This window comes from Myotis nattereri (genome assembly GCF_964212035.1).
Source record: "Myotis nattereri genome assembly, chromosome: 3".
Lineage (NCBI taxonomy): Eukaryota > Metazoa > Chordata > Mammalia > Chiroptera > Vespertilionidae > Myotis > Myotis nattereri.
Window position 1 is genome coordinate 94209380 of NC_138077.1, and position 23319 is coordinate 94232698.

The 23319-nt window shown below is 41.2% G+C and overlaps 1 protein-coding gene across 1 annotated transcript in view; it reads left to right on the forward strand.

Moving 5' to 3' along the window:
* The window catches only part of GBE1 (1,4-alpha-glucan branching enzyme 1), a 361817-nt gene that overhangs the window by 298242 nt on the left and 40256 nt on the right, over window positions 1-23319 (forward strand). The window contains exons 13-14 of the mRNA XM_081087408.1: window positions 17132-17316; window positions 18916-19046. Coding sequence (XP_080943534.1) covers window positions 17132-17316; window positions 18916-19046 — 316 coding nt within the window. The remainder of the gene's footprint in view (window positions 1-17131; window positions 17317-18915; window positions 19047-23319) is intronic.

Sequence of the window (23319 nt, forward strand, 5' to 3'; positions counted from 1 at the left end):
CTTGAGAAATTACTATTGCTTTTATTATTTTAATATAGTTTTATGATTACTTTCCATGTCCTTTATTTAAAACTAGAGGCCCGGTGCACGAAATTCATTCACTGGGGGGGGGGGGGATCCCTCAGCCCGGCCTGTGCCCTCTCACTCTCGCAGTCCAGGAACCTTGGGGGTATGTTCCTCTACCGGCTTAGGCCTAGGCCAGCAGTCAGGCATCCCTCTCGCAGTCCCAGGCTCTCGCAGTCCGGGACCCCTCACTCCTTACTATCCACCTACAGAAGAGGTGGGAGAGGCTCCTGCTGCCGCCGCTGCACTAGCCAGCCATTAGCCTGGCTTCTGGCTGAGCAGCGCTCCCTCTTTGGGTGCACACTGATCACCAGGGAGCAGCTCCTGCATTGAGCATCTGCCTCCTGGTGGTCAGTGCACATCATAGCGCCCAGTAGTTCCGCAGGTTGTTCCACTGTTTGGTCAATTTGCATATTAGGGTTTTATTACATAGGATGCTTTTTCATTTTCTTAATTTAAATAAGAGATACATAATTTTTCTTAAATATAATAATGCTAATTCTTTAGTAATTCTTTTTTTATTAAAAATAATTTTTTATTGAGTTGAGCAAGAGAGAGAGAGACATTGATTTGTTGTTCCATTTGTTTATGCATTCATTGGTTGATTCTTTTATGTGCCCTGACCAGAGATCAAACCCCCCAACCTCGGCATGTGGGGACAACATGCTCTAACCAACTGGGCTACTTGACCAGGGCCCTAATTCTTTAGTTTTTAAAATATAAGACTGGTTTATAAGTGTGTCTACATTTATGCTACCAAATCTATATATAATATCAAGTTAATTTGATTTTGTATTTATGGGCATTGCTAGTTAAAAGTGTTTCTGTTTGTTTGTTTGTTTGTTTGTTTGGACAACCTTGACCTAAGTATTTCCTTCATCCATGATCCTGTGCCTGGCCAATGGAAACTTACTGCCCGAAGCAATTCTAGTCATGGAGATAAGTAAAGGGATTGAGGCATTTACCAAGGTATAAGCAGAGTTCTAGTGGAAAATTGTTTTCCAGGCTGCCCAGAGCTCATTTGGCTATTGCCTTAGGCTTTTTGTGCATAATTTATCAAGGGGAAGATTGAGGGGAACAGGGCAGAATGAGGGTGTCGACCAGCCTTGCTACTACAGCTCTAACCTTCAGCACCATTTCTGGTGCCTTTTCAGCTATCAAGAGGTATGGGAATTAGTCATTTAGGCATTTATCACACTACTGTTATCAGTTCTTTGTCTTTGCCCTGAGACATCACCGCTGTTGCTCTCTTTTTATTCATCAGTGTCCTCTCTGGTGACTGAATCTCTCATGGTACCTCAGGTTTTAGTTCAACGTGATGTACATTAAGCATTTTATCTGATACACAGAATACACTTCAGTAGTTTTAAACTTTATAACCTTGTGGTATGGTTGAGCATATGAAATCAGTCATGGAACTCAGAATATAATCTTTGACTTATACCCTTCATAGGAGAAGTGTGTGAGGGAGGCTCCATGGGAGAACCTAGAGATGAAAGCATTTTATTGTAAAATAATTTTCAGTTTAGAGGAATGGGCATTGAGGCTTTATGTTTTTTTTCTTTTTCAATATTCACAGTAGGACTGTCATATATATATATATATATATACATATATATATATATATATATATACACACACACACACACACACATATTTATACATGCATATGTGTGTATATAAGTGCATACATAGATGCACTTAATACCAGCAAATAGTTACCTGAAGCCCATAGCATGGAGGCTATAATAGACTGTATTCATCTTATTTTATTTTTCAATTACAGTTGACATACAATATTAAATTAGTTTCAGGTGTACAACCCAGGGATTAGACATTATATAATGTGATCATTCCAATAAACCTAATACCCACATGATACTAATGACATATACATAAGTATTACAATATTATTGATTATATTTGCTATGCCATATTTTACATCCTTGTTACTATTTTGTAACTGCCAATTTGTACTTCTTAATCCATTCACCTTTTCACCCCAGCTCCCCAATACTTCTACCCTCTGGCAACCCTTAATTTGTTCTCTATATCTATGAGTCTGTTTATTTTTGTTTGTTCATTTATTTTATTATTGAGATTCCATATATAAGTGAAATCATCTGTTATTTGTCTTTCTGTAATTTATTTCACTTTGCATAATACCTTCTAGGACTAGGTCCATCCATGTTTTCACAAATGGTAACATTTCATTCATTTTTATGACCGAGTATTATTCCATTGTATATATATACCACAAATTCTTTATCCACTCATTTATTGATGGGCACTTGGGTTGCTTCCATACCTTGGCTATTGGAAATATATATATATTATATATACTATATATATATATATATATATATATTGTATACATATTATATTATATACATATGTATACATATTATATTATATACATATATATAAGCCTAAGCGACCATTACGACTAAATGACCGGAACGACTGGTTGGTTGCTATGATGTGTACTGACCACCAGGAGGCAGACACTCAATGCAGCAGGTCAGTGCACTCCCACAGCCAACCCCCTGTGGTCCCTCACTCTGGCCGGCTGGCCCCCATCGGCCCTGATGCTAAATCATTCATAGACGACCTGTTTCTGGCTTGGGTTTGATACATAGCAGAGCAGCTCCCTCACTGTGGTCTATTGAAAGTCAGCTCTCAAAACAAGGGTTTGTCTTGCTCCTGTCCTCTCTTTCCCTGGAGGCCGCCCGCCTGCTCCGGTGGTGGTGCAGCACCGAGGCAAGAAGGAGAGGGGAGGTGGGGAACCATGTGGTGGCAGGGCACTGATGGTGGCATCAGTGTCCATTCTCTGTTCCTTCTGCACCTGGCCCGGCGACCGTTGCCTCCTCTCCCAACCTCGCTGGGGCCTTCAGGCCCAGGCTGGGATGGGAAACTGGGGGTGGGTGGTGGCGGGCATGGCCCCTTTCCCAGGGGGACAAGGGCTGGCTCCCTCCTCGGGCCAGCAGCCAACCACCCTAGGTCCCTTCCCCTACCTCCCACCCCCGTGCACGAATTCGTGCACTGTGCCTCTAGTTGTAAATAATGCTATAGTGAACTTAGGGGTGCATATATTTTTCTAATTAGTGTTTAGATATCTTCAAATATATACCCGGAAGTGGCATTGCTGGGTCATAAGGTAATTTGATTTTTAATTTTTTGAGAAACTTCCATACTGTTTGCATGTGGCTTCACCAAATTGCAGTATCACCAAAAGTGCAAGATGGTTCCCTTTTTTCCACATCTTTGCCAACAGTTGTTGTTTGTTGATTTATTGATGATAGTCATTCTGGCAGGTATAAGGTGATATCTCCTTGTGGTTTTAATTTTAATTTCTCTGGTGATTAGTGATATTGAGTATTTTTTCATGTCCTCTTTGTAGAAGAGTCTATTCATATCCTCTGTCCAGTTTTTAATTGGATTTTGGTGTGTTGTGTTGTTGTTGTTTTTTGTTTTTGTTTGTCTGTGTGTGTATGTGTGTGTGTGTGTGTGTGTGTGTTGAGTTACATAGTTCTTTATAAATGTTGAATATTAACCCATTATCATTGGCAAGTATGTTCTTCCATTCAGTGGGTTGTGGTCTCTTTTTGTTGCTTGTTTCATTTGCTATGCAAAAACTTTTCAGTTTGATGTAATCCAATTTGTTTTTTTGTTTGTTTTTGTTTTTGTTTTTTCCTCTTGGGTTTCCCTTTTTCAAGGAGGATATATAAGGAAAAAAAATAGTACTAAGAACAATGTCCAAGAGTTTACTGCCTATGTTTTCTTCTAGGAGTTTTAGACTTTAACGATAAATCCCGGGTGGCACTGCTGAACTTTGTTCTGCCTGCCTCAGCGAGTGTGCCACCCTTTCTCTCATCTTACAGATCTGATCAATCTCTTTTACTTCTGTGCCTCAAAAGAGATGACATTAGACCTTTAACAGTTGTACAGGGAAACATCCAACCGTAACAAATACTTAAGGAGTCCCTGTTTTGGCATAGTACACTGGAGTGTGCTGTGGAGAATGAAAAAGAAACATTAAGTGTGGCCCCTGCCAAGAGCCATATTGATCAGCATCAAAAGTAGGATGGGGGAGTAAGTTCCAAGTTTATTTTCTAAATAGGGAGATTGTGGGCCCTGAGTTAAAAATATTGTATGGTATGTTCCCACTCTTTGATAACTGAGTACTCACTAATAGACCTGAGGAAGACTGAAGCATTTAATTTTGAAATAAGGACTCTTTAAAAGTTAGTCTTCAGTATACTAAAGAAGAGATGGAGCTATTTTTTTTTTATTTTCTCATCAGGATTGTACCTTATTCTCAGATATACATAAATTTGGTGTCAACAAATAGTTACATAACATCCATAGCATGGAAGCTGTGATAGACTTTAATTAATTCCTAGGTAAAATTAGTATGCGTTACAGTTTAGAGGAACAAAATACACAAGCCCACTAATCAAAATGTTCAGCTTAACAGAGCTAGGGCTTTTTCCATTAGTTGTATTGTCTCAAATTTCATCACTGTACCAGCTGGCTTCTTGTCAATTTATAGTTTGGACTTTAACATCAAACAGCAAAAAATTAATTACAGGAAAAGAAATCCCAATAGGAATTTCGTGCTCAGAGGTTTTTCACAATTAACCAGACATGAATGGCTGCTATTTACAGAGGAAATGGAAAGGGAGAGAAGAACTTAGTCGAATTTCCTAGAATCATTAATTAACTATAGCAATGTTCGTAACTTTCCTCCCTGTTTCAAAGTTGTTTAGCCAAATTTTTGAGCCTTCGCATTTCTGGAAGCACCCACTTCTGTTACTGTATTGAATGCAGTGAATCATGGCATGAACTGTGAATTTTTGTACAAAATGTCCCAAGTGACAGCTCAGAAGATTAGTCTCCTCCCTTCATTTTGAAATGGGTAGCAGTCTGTGCATCACATTAGTGATCATAGTCATAATTTAATGATATGAGAGACCCTGCTTGCTGGTCGGTGCCAGGGTACATGTAATGCATATTTTGTACTTGAAAGTGTTGTCAAATGACAGTCTTTGCCTCTATGTACTCAAATCAGTTTAAACTTGACCTTTCTAAACCTTTTATCTGTTGAATAAACCAGCCAAAGGTCTTAAAAATTATTTCCTCAATTTAGGCTTCTACTTTTTTTTTCTTCGTTATCATATAGCTTAGAAATTCTTATTTGCAATCCATTCTTAAGTTCCTAACACTCTAATACAGTGAGTGGTTCTTACCCATTATAAGACTTAGGATGCTTGGAGACTCTGAAGAAATCCTTTCTCCTCAGAATACACAGATTAACATACATGCAACATTTTGCATAAAATGTCAGGGAATCACTAGGAATTCATGAACTGCAGGTTGTATTCATTGAGGAATATACACATATATTGTGTATGTGTGATACATGATATATATTTATATACTAGAGGCCCAGTGCATGAAATTCATGCATGAGTTAGGTCTCTAGGCCTGGCCAGAAATCAGGGCCAATCGGGGCCTTCCAGATGCTGTCTGGGGCCTTCCTGCACTCCGCACCACCTCCGTGTGGTTAGAGCACGTCATAGTGAGCATTCGAACTCCTGGTCTCTCGGTTGAACTCCCGAAGGGACACTTTGCATATTAGCCATATATATATTTAGATAGATAGATAATTTAGAAATATGTACACATGTATATGTATAGTTTTACTAGTATATGGTTAAATTAAATACTGATTCAGATCATGTGTCTACTATTCCATCAAGTTGTCTGCACTAAACATATCAATTACTTTTGTTGCCATCATCTGCATACATTTACATTTCTTATTCATCTTTATTAGAGCAGCCCTTAGTTACAAGCTTATTTGGGTGGCCATATTTCACTGCACTGTCTCACGTGTGGCCACATTCCCTAAGTAATTTGTAGGCCATAAATGAGAAGAACATTCTTAACTTGTTTTAATGATAGTATTTTTCTTTGTTAGGTTTGTGAGCTGGGAGCTAAATGTAAGATAACTAACAGACATTTTTCACTTTTCACTGTTCAGTCTGAGAATGGTTCACCATTATTCCAAGGTCACTTTGAAAGTCTTTCTGTGTTTTGCTTCCATTTATTTCATGCTTGTGTTTACAGTTTTGCACCACATATGAAATTTAATGTTGCGTTCGTCTACATTAAAGTTAATTTGCCCCTTGTCAGCTCATTTACAACAGAGATAACATTTGAAAGCCACTCTGTAGAGTGTTCTGTCTGCAGTCACTAATGTAATTTTCCTATCTCTTTCTTTGTTGTATGCAACTTTGTGCATCTTTCCGTTCAAAAAGAAGCCTCCAGGAGAAGGATTTCAGAAAATCTAAATTAGTCTTTAATAGAGATTAATTAATGATTCTCTGTAATAGAATAAGGTCCTCATCATATCTTGAAAATATTTTAATAGCTCTTTATTCTAACTTAGAAATTCAATTTTATATTCCATATTATATAAGTATGCTTATTGAAATATTCTTTAAAGTAGTGTCTTCATACTTGCAAAGGATAAATGAAATAAAACTTAAAATACATGCAAAATCCTAAATTGGATTATGATACCAAACATTTTCCCTGTTTTCATCTTTTTCTTATATTTTCCAATTACTTAATTTGACCTCATACAATTTTTTTTCATAATAGTTGATTTCTAGATATATTATTGAAAAGATGAATGATTAAAATTGACTTACCTTAGATGCCACTAAAATGAAATCTTAAATATAAATGATGAAATGATGAAAAATGCTTTTAAAGTAGTATCTTAAACATAAACGTATATTAAGGAATATAATTTGTGTTTTCAAACAGTATTTTCAGTAACAGTTTGCTAACTTGTGCCTGTCTCCTCAAATAATTATGCATGTTCAGTTCTTGGGTAAAGTTTTCTCATAGAATCATATCTATTATTTACCTTTCTTTAAAACTTGTTCAATTAGTTTACATTCAGTATTATTTTGTATTAGTTTCAGTAGAGTGTTTAGACAGTCCTGTACTTTATTAAATGTTGCCCCTGTTATTTTCAGTACCCAGCTGGCACCATACATAGTTATTACAGTGTTATTGACTATATTTCCTATGCTATACTTTACATCCCCATGACAATTTTGTAACATCCACTCTACTTCTTAATCCCCTCATCTTTTCAACCCAGGCCAGAGCCCTCCTCCCCTTGGCAATCATCAGTCTATTCTCTGTATCTTTGTTTGTTTCAATTTTGTTTGTTGATTTTGTTCTTTAGATTCCACATATAAATGAAATCATATGGCGTTTGTCTTTCTCTAACTCACTTATTTCACCTATCATAATACCCTCTAGGTCCATCCATGTTGTCACAAATGGTAAAATTGCATTATTTGTTGTGGCTGAGTAATATTCCATTGTATATGTGTACCATGCTGTTTACCTTTTGATCAGCTATCTTAGTTATTCAGTTTACCGTAAGGAAATATCAGACAAATGTACATAGATACATTTATAAGACTGGTCACTTTTTATAATACTAAAATATTAGAAAAAAGCCAAAATGACTATCATCACAAGAATGATTAAATAAAATTGCATTATATGCACATAATGAAATATCACCATGGTGATGTATACTTAATGACATCGGAAATACATAAAAATTCAATATAATATATAATATAAGTCTATTTTTGTTCAAAATATGTTGTAGGTAGATAAATAGATAGGTAAATAGGTAGACTAGATAAGTAGGTAGATAGACACATAGATGATAGATAGATAGATAGATAGATAGATAGACAGATAGATAGATAGTAGATAGATAGATGTAGGTATATAGCTATTAGTATAGATATAAGTGAGATAACTATACTTAGCCAAAAAAGAAACAGTAGTGTCTTAGTCCACTTGGGCATCTATAATGAAATTATCATAGATCAGGTAACTTTTAAACAACACAAATTTATTTCTCACAGTTTGGAGGCTGGAAGTCTGAGTTCAAGTGCCAGCATGGCTGAGTGAGGGCCCTCTTCTGTGTTACAGACTTCTAGATTGTATCCTCATGTTTGTATCCTTGTGGAAGAGGCTAAGGACCTCTGTTGGAGCCTCTTATGTAAAAGAGCACTAATCCCATTCCTAAAGGCTCCATCCTCATGACCTGAGCACCCCCTCAAAGGTCCCACCGCCTAATACCATCACATTGAAGATTAGGATTTCAACATAGGTATCATGGGGGACACTAACATTCAGACCATAGCAACTTGTCATTTGGTAATACTTCAGATACTTTATGGGCATATTTTATTGTGATTTCTAAAAATAATATATCAGTATATTGTGTGCATAATAAAAAATAAAAGAAAATATCCTATCTAATAAAAGACAAAAAGAGCAATTAACTGTACCTCCACTACACTTCTCATTGGCTAATCAGCAAGATATGCAAATTAACTGCCAACAAAGATGGTGGCCGGCAGCCACACAGCTGAAGCGAGCAGGAGGCTTGCTTGCTCCAGTGATGGAGGAAGCCAAGGTTCCCCGCTTGCCGCAGCCTGCTCTAAGCTCCAAAAGCAACAGCTCCAAAACAACAAAGTTTCAATTATAGAAGCTAAAAAAACCCCAGATACCTGCTTTCAGCCAGCCGCGGCCTCAGAGCTGGGTGCACCAGTGAAGGCAACAGAGTTTCAATTATAGAAGGAGAATAAATCCCAGAATAAAAAAAAAGAAGAAGAAAAGGAGAGGCTGGGAGCTTCAGTCGCAGGCCAGCCTGAAAACGGCCCTCAGCCCCTCACCCAGACTGGCCAGGAACGCCAGTGGGGACCCCCACCCTGAAGGGGGTGTGGCCAGCCTGAAAACAGCCATCAGCTCCTCACCCAGGCTGGCATGGCACCCAAGCGGGACCCCCACCCTAATCCAGGACACCCTTCAGGGCAAACCAGCCTGCCCCCACCTATGCACCAGGCCTCTATCCTATATAGTAAAAGGGTAATATGCAAACTGACCCTAACAGCAGAAAGAATGGGAATGACTGGTCACTATGACACACACTGACCACCAGGGGGCAGATGCTCAATGCAGGAGCTGCCCTCTGGTGGTCAGTGTGCTCCCACATGGGGGAGCTCTGCTCAGCCACAGCCAGTCTGATGGCTGCCAGTACAGTGGTGGTGGTGGAAGCCACTCCTGCCTCCTCAGCAGTGCTAAGGATGTCCGACTGCATCTTAGGTCTGCTCCCCGCTGGCAAGTGGACATCCCCCGAGGGCTGCCGGGCTGCCAGAGGGATGTCTAATTGCCAGCTTAGGCCCAATCCCCTAGGGAGCAGGCCTAACCCAGCAGGTGGTCATCCGCTGAGGGGTCCCAGATTGCGAGAGGGCACAGGCCGGGCTGAGGGACCCCACCCCCCGAGTGCACAAATTTTGTGCACCGGACCTCTAGTAATATTATAATAGTTAATATTAGCATAGAAATTGAGCAGCATATTGTATCTTAAACTCTTCTAAATTATTTTTAAATAATGTATCTATCAGTATATACTTGTACAATAAAAATAATGGATAAAAGAAAAATATGACACTATAATATTTGCCACTATTTTAGTCACATATTGTGTCTTGTGCTCTTCTACGTATTTGCATGCCTTATCTCATGTAATTGGAATTTGCTACTTGTCAATCTTTATTTATGCTATAGATTATATGGACATGAATTTTCATGCCAGAATGATAATGTAATTTCACATTGGATCAGTTTTTGGATGGAGTCTATGAATAGTTGAGACTGTATCCAGTGTGTGTGTGGTGTGTGTGTTTGTGTGTGTGAGTGTGTGTGTGTGTGTGTGTGTGTGTGTTTCTGGGTAACAGATACTTTCCTTTTAATCAGATTATAAAATGAATTACTCTTGCCCACAATAATTTTGCTGAAACTCACCATTCAGTTCTGTAGTGATGAAAAAAACCACAAGCAAACAAATAAAAAACTCTGTGCTTTCAAGAGGGATACTGATGTAGAAGCTAAAGTCTACACTGGAGAAGAATTTATATTTTCACCTCATTAGTCTGAGCAGTTGGAAAAGATGACAGGTATCAAGAGTTGTGACCTGGGTTGCATTTTTAAGAAGGCTGGGAAGAATTAGGAGATAAGGAATCCTGTAGTACCAGCAATGTGTTCTACCCAGAACAGAGCTCTGCTTTTATTTATTTATGTTTTAAATACATTTTATTGACTTCAGAGAGGAGGAGAGTAGGAGAGAGAGATAGAAACAACAATGTTGAAAGAGAATCATTGATCAGCTGCCTCCTACAATTCCCACACTGGGGATGAAACCTGCAACCTGGGCATGTGCACTGACCAGGAATTGAAACATGACCTTCTAGTTAATAGGTTGATGCTCAACCACTGAGCCATGCTCGCTGGGCAGAGCTTTGCTTTTAGAAGATGTCTATGCTGTTTAAGTGGAATGTAATCAAATGTATACTGTACAATATATACCACATATAGTCTAATATATATATATACATACACACACACTACATGTAGCATATATAATATTATCATCCTATCTAATAATAGAGAAACATGGTAATTAACCGTAACTTCACTACCCTTCCCATTAGCTAATCAGTGAGATACGCAAATTAACTGCCAACCAAGATGGCGGCCTGCAGCCAGGCAGCTGAAACAAACAGGAGGCTTGCTTGCTCCAGTGAAGGAGGAAGCCAAGGTTCCCCGCCTGCCGCTGCCAGCCTCTGAGCTTGCACTCTACAAAACAATGTTGCAATTATAGAAGCTAAACAAACCCCAGAAACCTGCTTTCAGCCGTCAGAGCTGGAGTGAGCAGGACCACAACAGTGTTTCAATTATAGAACCCAAACAAACCCAGATAACTGCTTTCAGCAGCCGAGGTCTCAGAGCTGGAGCCAAGCCTCAGAGCTAAAGCCGACTCTCAGCTCCAGTGACAGCCATAGAAGGTAAATAATTCTTAGAATTAAAAAAAAAAGAAAAAAAGGAGAGGTTGGGAGCTTCAGTTACCCGCCATCCTGCAAACAGCCCTCAGCCCCTCACCCAGATTGGCCAGGCACCCCAGTGGGGACCCCCACCCTGAAGGGGGTGTGACCAGCTGCAAACAGCCATCATCCCCTCATCCAGGCTGGCCAGGCACCCAAGCAGGACCCCCACCCTGATCCGGGACATCCTTCAGGGCAAACCAGCTGGCCCCGACCCGTACACCAGGCCTCTATTCTATATAGTAAAAGGGTAATATGCAAACTGACCCTAACAGCAGAAGGACTGGAAATGACTGGTCACTATGACAAACACTGACCACCAGGGGGCAGATGCTCAATGCAGGAACTACCCTCTGGTGGTCAGGGCGCTCTCACGTGGGAGGAGCTCTGCTCAGCCACAGGCCAGGCTGATGGCTGCCAGCACAGCATTGGTGGTGCGAGCCTCTCCCGCCTCCTCAGCAGCACTAAGGATGTCCCACTGCAGTTTAGGCCTGCTCCCCGCTGGCAAGTGGACACCCCCAAGGGCTGCCAGGCTGCCAGAGGGATGCCTGACTGCCATCTTAGGCCCAATCCCCCCGGGGAGCGGGACTAAACCAGCAGTTGGTCATCCCCTGAGGGGTCCCAGACTGTGAAAGGGCACAGGACAGGCTGAGGGACCCCTCTCCCCCCCCCCCCCGAGTGCACAAATTTTTGTGCCCCGGGCCTCTAGTATATAATAAAGAGCTAATATGCTAATTAGACCAGATGGCAGAATGACCTTCCAGAATGACCAGTGGGTAGGGGTTGGGGCCGTATGGGGCTGCGAGGGCCGAGGCACCCTTACACGAATTTTGTGCATCGGGCTTCTAGTGTGTATTATAATAGTATATATAAACTCTGAGAGCTTGTTCACAGGTTTTTCAGGATGAACATATAGGAATAATGAGGGAAGAAAGTGGAGAAGGGATCCTAATGTAGCAACCTGATTAATCCTATCAATCTGGGTATCTTATAGCAAAATTATTTTCACTTTTAATTCTGCCTTTTAAGATCTCAAATGGTATATAATTCAAAGGGCATTAATACTTGGCTTAGGAAAATTTGTGTTATTAAATACATGAATAAATGCATCATTTTAGAATTTTTGCACTTTAAAGAATGGAATCATGTTTCCTGAAACCTAAGTGAAGAGGAGCAAATTGCTGCCTTTCAAATTTATCCTGGTTACTTGTGTATCTGCTGGTCAGTTTCCTCCTCATAATGATGGGAGTCAGGCATGTTAGCTTTAGTATAACTCTTCCTATTGCCCCTTATGTCCTTTGTTCCGGAACCACATCAGTAATGAGAGGAAGTGTGTAGCATCAAAGCTTCCATACCTTGCAAGCTTATAGATGCCAGACCTTGTTCTAAGTGCCTCTAGAACAGCTTAAAAGAGCTTTTATGAAACTTATTATCTGATTTTACAGACGAGGAAACTGAGTACTGGGGAGATTACATTGCCTAAATTCACTAAAATCACTTAAGTAGCCTTGCTGGAACTAAAGCCCCAGTCTCTGACTTAGAAGCCTGTGTTCACAGGCATCACACTGTCTAACTGTCCTCACTGAGATATATACACCTCTATGCTGTTGTTCTGTGGCCTCAGCCCTCCTGCTTTCAGAATATTACAGGGCGGCTGATGAAAATACAAATTGCTGCCAAGGACTCGCCTCAAAGGTAGTGGATCAGAATCAATGAGCAGGAATATTTTTAATAAGCTCTCTAGGACTCTGTATGTTTCCTCTGGAGCATACTAATTGATTGGAAAGCACAGCTCTACACTATCTTATTACTATTCCCAAGGCGTGATGATATCACAAGTTCTTCTTTTTTTGTTTTGTTTTTGTTTTGGTAGCATTTGACTCTGACCACCCTCCTTGAATCTCTTCTTAGCCTTCTGTATTTCTTATGTTCTGCTTCCTCTGCTAACCTTTGTTCCTCTGTCTTCTCTAATCTGTCTCCTTTCTGCCTGCAGTTCCATTAGCTGCTGCCCATGGCCCTTTTCCTCCTGTGGCTGTAACTTCTGTTGTTTATTGAGGCCTTACAACATACTCTTGCTCCCCATCCCCAGATCTTACCTGAATTTCAGTACCTTGTTTTTAGCAATGTTACTCTAAATCCATGGGTGCCTGTATATTCTTCAGGTCTTAAATTCAGTATGCCAAAAAGTGACCACATTACCTTCTCCCCACACACTCCCGCTGTCATCATCTTCCCCTAGAACAGCCAGTGCTGTCACAGCTCAGTCTTCTGAGCCCAAAACTTCAAATTGTATTCATACCTCCCTTTTCCTCAACCTCCATTCAGCAGCCAGTCATCCAATCCTGTTGTTTCCACCTCAGAAATGCCACCTGAATCAGTCATTCTTTTCTCCATTCTCATTGCAAGCTGTCATCTCTTACCTTATACTTTGGTAGGTTGTTTTTTTAAAATCTTTATTGTTGAAGGTATTATATATGCTCCCTTTTTTTCCCCCCATTGAACCCTTCTGGCCCAGACCTAACCCCACCCCCACCCCCACCCCAGGCCTTCACCACCCTATTGTCTGTGTCCATGGGTTATGCATGTATGCATGCAAGTTCTTTGGTTGATCTCTTCCCACCCACCCAACCCTGCCTTCCCTCTGAGAGTCAGCAGTCTGCTCCATGCTTCTATGTCTCTGTACCTCTTATTCATCTGTTTATTGTGTTCATTAAATTCCACATGTGAGTGAGATCATGTGTTACTCGTCTTTCTCTGACTGGCTTATTTCGCTTAGTGTAAAACTCTCTTGCCATATACTTTGGATTCCATATTAGATTTCTTACTATTCAACTGTCCCCCACACCCAGTGTCTTTTCCATATTGCACCAGAGGTATTTTAGTAATAAACACAGTTGAACTTCTCATTCCCCACCTAATAGGGCTTTTGGTTCCGTATTGCCTATAACATAAGATCCAAATTTCATGAGGCTTATCTTAATCTGACCTCATCCTGTCTGTACCACCTCTTCTCCTCACCACAAACATTATTTTAGGGCTAAACCCAACTCCTTCACCAAGTCCGGGTGTAAAACCAGACTATCTGGGTTCATAGTCCTACTGCTTAACAGCCTCAGTTTTCTTATCTGTGAACTTGCAACGATAAGAGCACCTACCAGTGCTTGAAGTTTGTTGTAAATGGGAAGAGCACTGCATGTGCACATGATAAGCAGACATTAAGTATGTGCAGCTGCCTCTACTGTGACCATTGGGATAGCAGTGATGTAACATTCTCCCCCAGAAAACACTAAAGGAATTGCTTATTACCATTGGAGCCACCTCAGGGATCTGTAGCCATAGCAAAATAAAACGTATTTTGCCTATAGAAAGCCTGGATCCAGCTTGTCTGTGACTACACTTTAACTACCTTGTGGCATTTCTAGGCTCTAACATTCTCCACTAGTGGAAATCCCTCTAATACTGGGACATACGATATTCCCTAGACTGGCAGTGCCTTCGTTATCAGTGAGGAATATGCTCCACTACAGTTCTGGAGCTACATCATTTCGCCACTTGTATGGGTGATGGAGCGAGCTATGCAGTGGCTACACCTTGAGCTGGTTGAATCAGGCGCCAGACCTAGGCAGGACTCCTAAATGTAGCAGAGGGAAGTTCCTTGTGTCACTTTAGGGCATCCTAAAGTAAAAGGGGCCCATAGAGTCAGAAATCTGGGTCCCTCCTGTGTCACATAGTGGGAACATCATAAGAAATATTTAGACTGAAATATTAAAATTTAGCCATATGTTTGTAGACACTTTAATTTTTATGAAACTACCACCGACATATTTGTTTGGATGTTGTTTTTAGTTTGATGACTATGGTCCTGAAAAGTGAAATGTAAATTGCAGCGTTTCCTAGCAGAGGTTGCCATAAAGCAATTCTGCAATAAATTATTTCAGATTACATCCAACCTTATAAGTTTGTATAATTAGAATATTAATATACTAGTTGCTTTAAAGTAGAACATACTTGTATTGGCTATGGTACTTTCTAAGTGAAATGAGAAATTTGTCTTAGAAAATTGTAGTGTTAATGGGGTAAATGAAAATAAATTTTAGAAAATAGTGATTAATTTTTAAGGGGAAGAGGGAGAAAGAAGCCATAAAGTAGAAATCCAACTTGGGGAAGACAGTATGAGCAATATGTTAGAAGACTAACATCTAAATTTGATAATTCTAATGATAAATATATATATATATATATATAATCTACACTAATAAAAGACAAAGATGCTAATTGACCGTACCTTTGCTCAAGCCACGCCCACCAGCCAATCAGAGCGACTATATGCAAATTAACCCAAACAAGATGGCAGCTGGCAGCCATGGAGCTGGAGCAAGCAGGAGGCTTGGTTGCCCCGGCGATGGAGGAAGCCAAGCTTCCCGCCTGCCCTAGCCAGCTGTGGCCTCCTCAAAAGGCAACAAAGTTTCAATTATAGAAGCCAAATAAATCCCAGATACCTGCTTCCAGCCAGCCTCCACTGGGAGCTTGGGTGACTGGGAGCTGTTGCCAGCCTGCAAACAGCCATCAGCCCCTCAGCCAGGCTGGCCAGGCACCCCAGGGGGACTACCACCCTGAAGGAGCTGTGGCCAGCCTGCAAACAGCCATCAGCCCCTCACCCAGGCTGGCCAGGCACTCTAGCGGGGACCCCCACCCTGAGGAGGGTGTGGCCAGTCTGAAAATGGCCCTCAGCTCCTCACCAAGGCTGGCCAGACAACCCAGCAGGACCCCCACCCTGATCCTGACACCCTTCAGGGCAAACCAGCCAGCCCCCAACCATGCACCAGGCCTCTATCCTATATAATAAAAGGGGAATATGCAAATTGACCCTAACAGCAGAAAGAATGGGAATGACTGGTGACTATGACACACACTGACCACCAGGGGGCTGACGCTCAATGCAGGAGCTGCCCCCTGGTGGTCAGTGCGCTCCCACATGGGGGAGCTCTGCTCAGCCACAAGCCAGGCTGATGGCTGCCAGTACAGCAGTGGTGGTGGGAGCCTCTCCTGTCTCCTCAGCAGCGCTAAGGATGTCCAACTGCAGCTTGGGCCTGCTCCCCACTGGCACGTGGGCATCCCCCGAGGGCTCCCGGGCTGCCAGAGGGATGTCTGACTGCCAGCTTAGGCCCAGTCCCCCTGGGAGTGGGCCTAAGCCAGCAGGTGGTTATCCCCTGAGGGGTCCCAGATGCAAGAGGGCACAGGCCAGGCTGAGTCCTCCCCCCCCCCCACCCCGAGTGCACAAATTTTTGTACACCAGGCCCCTAGTTTTATATCATTTTTCAAGTGTGTAAGATTTCTGGTTTTCATCATTATAGTAAGAGATAATATAGAAATGGATTTCTAAACAAGTGTTCCAGTTACACATACATGCGCACACACACACACATTTGAAATTAAAGGTACATGTCTAATGGTAACACATACATCTGAGCAAAAAATGAGCGATGACATGTGTTTCTGTAGCACCTGAAGTTTATGACGTTCTTGCCTATTGGGATGAGGTAGAAAGAACTGTGGATTTAAATCAGAAGAACTAAATTTCAGTGGTTCCTTTTCTACTTATTATCTGTGTGAGGTTGAACAAATCCCTTAACTGCCCAGGGCTTTGGATTTCTCCTCTGTGGATTGGATATAATAGAGAGTGTCTTTGAAAATCCAAAAAAATAATGTACATGCAAAGCCATCTGAAATTATAACCCATTCTACAGATTGAAGAGATTAGAGAAATAGAGATTTTAAAAATTACTCAGCGATGATTTCAAAGATGAGATAAGTATGACAGAGATGCTTGCTTTCAGAAGTGGGAATACATGCCTGGCTGAGAACTTACCCTAGGCTTCTGAGCCCAGCAGCAGCCGGTCCTCTTGATGTGGGACTCTGCTTTTCAGAGCCAGGGTCTGTGTCATTCCCAGGACAGCACCACTAAATCACAACCCAGACTTCTTGTAAGGACTTTACACCATTTAGTTATTGAGTTATCTTAGTAAGAAATGCTAACATTACTAAGCAAAGTCTAAATTTGTTTTTTAATGCAGGTAACGAATTTGGGCATCCAGAATGGTTAGACTTCCCAAGAAAAGGAAATAATGAGAGTTACCATTATGCCAGAAGGCAGTTTCATTTAACTGATGATGACCTTCTTCGCTATAAGTTTTTAAATAACTTTGACAGGGAGATGAATCAATTGGAAGAAAGATGTGGTTGGCTCTCGGCACCACAGGTAAGCTCTTTACTCTAAATGTTATGTTTTAATCACTGATGTTGTACATGCTCAGAAAGGCAATCGATTTAAATCTATATGCAGGTCTTTTAAACAGCACTTTATTATTCAGTGTGTAGTGCCCTGTAATAAACTTCAGGTTGTCAAAACATGTTATTGTAGTCTCTCCAATAGATAATGAAAATCTTAAACGTGATACCCTGCTTACTTTATTGTTTAGTTTGTTGTTATTTAATTTTAGTTATTTTTATTTCAACTGGTTAAAATAAATGACAAAAGCTCTACATGAAATTTATTTTGGAAATTGTGGGGGAAACATCTTAATTATTTTGACTTTTTCTTCATATAAATTATGATGCTTTCATAAAAAATTACTTTGACAACATTTAGATTTCTTTATTTTTTCCTCCTTCTTTTACTGGTTTCTAAGCTGTCATTTCAATAGATGCTATTATACCTGCATGCTCTTTTGTATTTTTCATGAGCTTGAGTCTCTTCTGGAATTAAAGTCTCAGTTTTCAATAAGTTTTCCAGAATGTAATTAACAGGTGCAAATATTATGCAGGCTTTTTTTTCCCCCTTGCAAAAATTAACATATAGTATGTGTTACTTATAATCCATTTACTTTTTACGGGTGCTGTTTGAAATTACTGATGATGTGTTTTTACTTTGGTGTCTATGTGGGTTTTTTTTTTTAAAATGGCTGAAAAAGGTACTTGTATATTCAGTAAGATTGGCTGCATGACATGAATGCCCAAATCACGTTTATTAGTAATGCTGTTTCCAGAAGAGAGAGCAAAATGATGCTCCTTTTCAATAGGAACAATGTTGAATACCAAAGGCATGCTGCTTGCTCTGGAGCCTTAGTTCCCATTTCTAAATTACCAAGAGTGGTGCTACTGATATGCATGGAAATAAGTCCTTGCAAATCAGAGAGTGGAAGAAAGTGGTGTCGAAAAAGCAAAGGCTCCTCGCTGCCTGCTGTAAAACATGGTATAAAATAAGGAAGTGTGTAAATGTTGTAATTTCTTTTCAGACTTTCTCTTTTATTAGGCAAATATATATTGTAAAGGACTTTATACTATTGTTGAATCTGAAAAAGTTAGACAATAATACAAAGTTTTTAAGATAACTGCAACTGTAGATACCTCAATATAATAACAATGTTACATCATATTTTGAAAAGTAATTTTATATATTTTACCTCATTAATCTGGAACTAAAAAGTCTTAAAGAAAATCCACTTACAAATAGATCCATAGATCCAGTATAACAGTACAAATACTTTATATATACCACAGGTGCCATGTTATTAATTGAAACCTGAGCCATAGCACTAATCTTCTGTGCTTTGTTTGACGTTGGCAATGGCTGGTGACTTTTTTATACTCTTCAAACAGTTTTGAGACTGTTATTGGCTTAGAGTTTAATATGGAAAAATTACAACATGTTCAAAAAAATAATATGCTGCCATTTTTATTTTTGGCTTCATAACTAACAAAGCTATTCATAAAGACAAAAACAGCTTTTTTGTAAATAATTGACTTGTGGCAGTGCCTAGGTTTTATCTAAATGTTGTGTATGTGTTCATTCTTGCAGGCCTATGTGAGTGAAAAGCATGAAGCCAATAAGGTCATCGCTTTTGAGAGAGCAGATCTTCTTTTTATTTTCAACTTCCACCCAACCAAGAGCTACACTGATTACCGAGTTGGAACGAAATCTCTGGGAAAATATCCTTTTTGTTGTCAGTGAATATAACTATCTGCATTCAATTTTTTTTTACATCATAGAGAATAAGAAAGACTAATGCTGCTCTTGATGTCAGTGACCCTCAGTTTCCTTGTCTGAAAAGTTGAAATAGTCGACTGATAAATCTTTCCTCAGCTCAGTAATACTGAATTAATCCTAAGTTTCATTCTGGCTGTAAAAAGTGTGATTCTGGATGTTTAAAAAGTATTTTGATCCAGTGTGCAAATATAAGAGACAGTGTAGTTTTTCCTTTAGAAAATCTTGTAAGTTGCCTCAGATTGTCTTCTTTTCCCTCCACGTAGCGAGAGAGCGGGTCATATTGTAAAGGGACCGCCTTCCCTTTTCTCTTTCTTGTCTCATTTAGTGCAGGACAGCTCACCTTTGTAAGTCTGAACTGGTAGAGATTCAGGGCATGGGAATGTAAGCAAAGGAAGTAGCAGGGAGACGGTTTTTGATACCCTCTGTTCATTCATTCATTCATTCATTCATTCATTTCACAGATACTTGCTGAGCAGCTGTGTGCCAGCTGTGTGCTAGATGCTATAAATACAGGAATTTTCCTGGCACATACAGTTACTACCCTCATGGAGCTTTTAAATTAGTGAAGAAGAAAAACTTAATAATTGTAAATTGACAACTGTTATAAAATTACTAGTAGCCTGGTGAACGAAATCTGTGCACATTGAAAGGGAATTAATTAGAGGAACATAATTTGGACTCACTATCTAATATCAATAATATGTGTGCGTGAGGCAGTCCGCATTTCTGAAATTCAATGACATGAATTTTAGCTATTACTTTGCCAAATAAGTGGAATTTACAGATATCATTTAAAAGAGCATTCAGGTTAATATTAAAAACTCTGGCTACCAAATCAGGTCTGTTTTCAACTTTTTGCCAGCGTTGTAAATTGTTTGCAATATCTGCCCATTTGTGGTTGCATGTCATGGTTATGAATAAATCAGGCTTGCCATACTTCGTTACAGTTGCCATAGCATCCTGATATTGCTGCTGCATATTTCTGGGACTACCCTCAGAAGATGATGGAAGTATTATCATCTTACCAATCGGCACATTGTCATTTTCAGATCTAGATTTGAGATAATCCATCAAACCACTACATTTTTCAACTCTCAACTTAGATTGGTTTGCTTTGATGAAATTTATCCAATTGGCCTCCATTTTTTAATATGAATCCATGATAAACTGTTGAGTTAATTTTTCTGCATTTAAAATAGGATTAAACGTGTCCCACACGTTTAATGAAATCCATAATACTACATTTGTGTGACTTGTGTTCTTACATTTTGTCTAGTATTATTGTCGATTACACTGTTGTCTCTGAGTCTTAATGCAATATCTGTTCCCCAGCCTTTTTCACCATGTGGAAAAAGAATAGGATATGTCATTGCATCTAATGTAGGAAACAGGATATTGATTTGTTTCATTTTAGTGGCATTTGGATTATTGGGATCTGCTTTACAATGAATGAGCAAGTCCCTTTCAAAAGGAGGTTCTCCATCTTCGTTTCTGAATATGACAGCAACCTCGGTTACACGGGGAGAATTATATCTACCTGGGTCACTGTTACGATCACATTTAATTGCCATTGTTACCTCTGTGGGAGCAATACCTTTGCTGCTGCTTCAGATTGGGCTTCCTTTTCTACCTCATGTAGCATCTTGTACGATTTTGTTAATTCACTGATTTCATGCATGAGGTTATTGATGTTGATCATGAGTCTTTCTGAGCAGCCCTGGTTTTCTGGCATTGCTAATCTTTTACTTGTAGCTTCAGCTATATCCAAAATATAGAGTTGAGCAAACTTCCGAGAAACACCATCCAAAGGATGTAAAGTTTCAGTATGGTGATAAACTTGTCCGTGTATTCTAAAACAGTATGGCCCAATCCTGATGGCAATGCAATATTTGCACCCATGGAAGCAAAAGCAAAAGAACTATTTATGGAACGAATATTTTCCATGAAATTTTTACTGTTAAAATCTTCGTTTGTCATTAATCTTTTTAAATATGCTGGGTAATCTGGAAAATGTATTTCATTTGGACAGACTTTTCCTTTGCAATAACATCGAGTAAATCTCCCATCAGATGGTTTTTCATCAGAGAAATCTAGTGATAGGCAAACTTCACATCGAACAGTCATTCCACCACAACTATGTTCGAGGATTGCATCCTCATGTACTCCATTTTCGCTGAGAAGGCAGTTCCTACCGGTATTGGTAGTACTTGTTGATGACTGTTCTCTAGACATATTCTGTCATCACCACCACCTTCTTTCAACTTCAAAGGCATGTTGGTCTTCAGTCATTTTCTGTCGATAACGCCAGTGTTTTTTGGCATCAGAGCGATGTTTTTCCAGTAGCTGGTGTTCAGATACGTCCTGTCACAGGCGCCGCTTTCTTTCAAGATCAGATACACGCTGCTCTGCAGACATTTTCTGTCGATAATGCTGGCATCTTTTGGCTACAGAGCTATGTTGTATCAACAGTTGTTCTTTAGACATAGTCCCACCTTTCTACTGTCACGGTCTGAGATGCAGGTGAATGAGAGTCCTGGCTGTCAGGCCACTGAGAGCTGTCTGACCAAAGGCTGATTCTAGATGATTCTGTGGAGGTGGGACTTCCTCCTCCCTGCTTTCAGTTTCCACAGCTGTGATGAGGAAGCTGGGGTGACAGAGGGAGCCGTGCCCTCCAAGCCGCCCTCTCTCTCGCTCTGCTCTGTGTCCAGTGGTCTCTTGCTCTGCCAAGTCCTCCAAACCTCCCGCTCTCTGCCCACTCCTCTCCAGCTCTACTCTCCAAGTCCAAGTCCTGGGAGCCCGCAGACATGGCTTGGCGCAGCAGGCCTCGCCTCCCGGGCCGGCAATGGTCCTAGGAGCCTGCGGCCCAGGGCTGTTGTTGCCTCCTGGGGCGCTTGACATCTGCATATACAAATTAACCACCATCTTTGTCAGATTAATTTGCATAGTCACTCTGATTGGCTGGTGGGCATGTCTTGTGGGCATGGCTTGAGTGTGGTGGAGGGATGGCTAATTTGCATGTTTGTCTATTATTAGATAGGACTAGAGGCCCGGTGCACAAAAATTTGTTCACTCGCGGGGGAGGGTGGGGTCCCTGAGTCCGGCCTGTGCCCTCTCGCAGTCTGGGACCCCTCAGGAGATAACGACCTGCTGGCTTAGGCCTGCTCCTGGGTGGCAGAGGGCAGGCCCATCCCTAGGTGCAGCCCCTGGTCGGGCTCAGAGCAGGGCCGATTGGGGAGTTGGGGCTCCCCACCCCCCGTCATACACAGAGCAGGGCAATTGGGAGGTTGTGATTCCACCCTGAGTCATGCTCAGGGTAGGGCCGATTGGGGGGTTGGGGCACCATCCCCTGTCACATTCAAGGCAGGGTCGATGGGGAGGTTATGGCTCTACCCCGTCACACACAGAGCAGGGCCCATGGGGGGTGTAGGGGGTTAGGGCGCCCCACCCTGTCACACACAGAGCAGGGTTGATCAGGGGGTTGGGGCGCCACACCCTGTCACACACAGAGCCTCAGGGCGATCAGGGGGTTTGGGCGCTGCCCCCTGTCACGCTGATCCCGGTGCTGGGAGGCATATTACCCTTTTACTATATAGGGTAGAGGCCTGGTGCACAGGTGGGGGCTGGCTGGTTTACCCTGAAGGGTGTCCTGGATCAGGGTGGGGGTCCCCACTGGGGTGCCTGGTCAGGCTGGGTGAGGGGATGATGGCTGTTTGCAGCTGGTCACACCCCCTTCAGGATGGGGGTCCCCACTAGAGTGCCTGGCCAGTCTGGGTGAGGAGCTGAGGGCTGATTTCAGGCTGCGGGTGACTGAAGCTCCCAACCGCTCCTGTTTTTCTTTTTTCTTTTTTCTTTTTTATTCTGGGCCAGCTTTAGCTTTGAGGCTTGGCTCCAGCTCTTAGGCCTCCGCTGCTGAAAGTAGGTTTCTGGCCTTTGCTTACAATGTTGCGATCCTGCTGGCTGAAGCCCGGCAGGTTTCTGGGGTTTTGTTTAGCTTCTATGTTTGTTACATAGTTGCTTGCAGCTCAGAGGCCTGCAGCGGCGGGCTGGGAACTTTGGAGTCCTCCATCACTGAAGCAAGCAAGCCTCATGTTAGTTTCAAGCTGCCTGGCTGCCGGCTGCCATCTTGGCTGACAGTTAATTTGCATATTGCCCTGATTAGCCAATGGGAAGGGTAGCGGTCGTACGCCAATTACCATGTTTCTCTTTTATTAGATA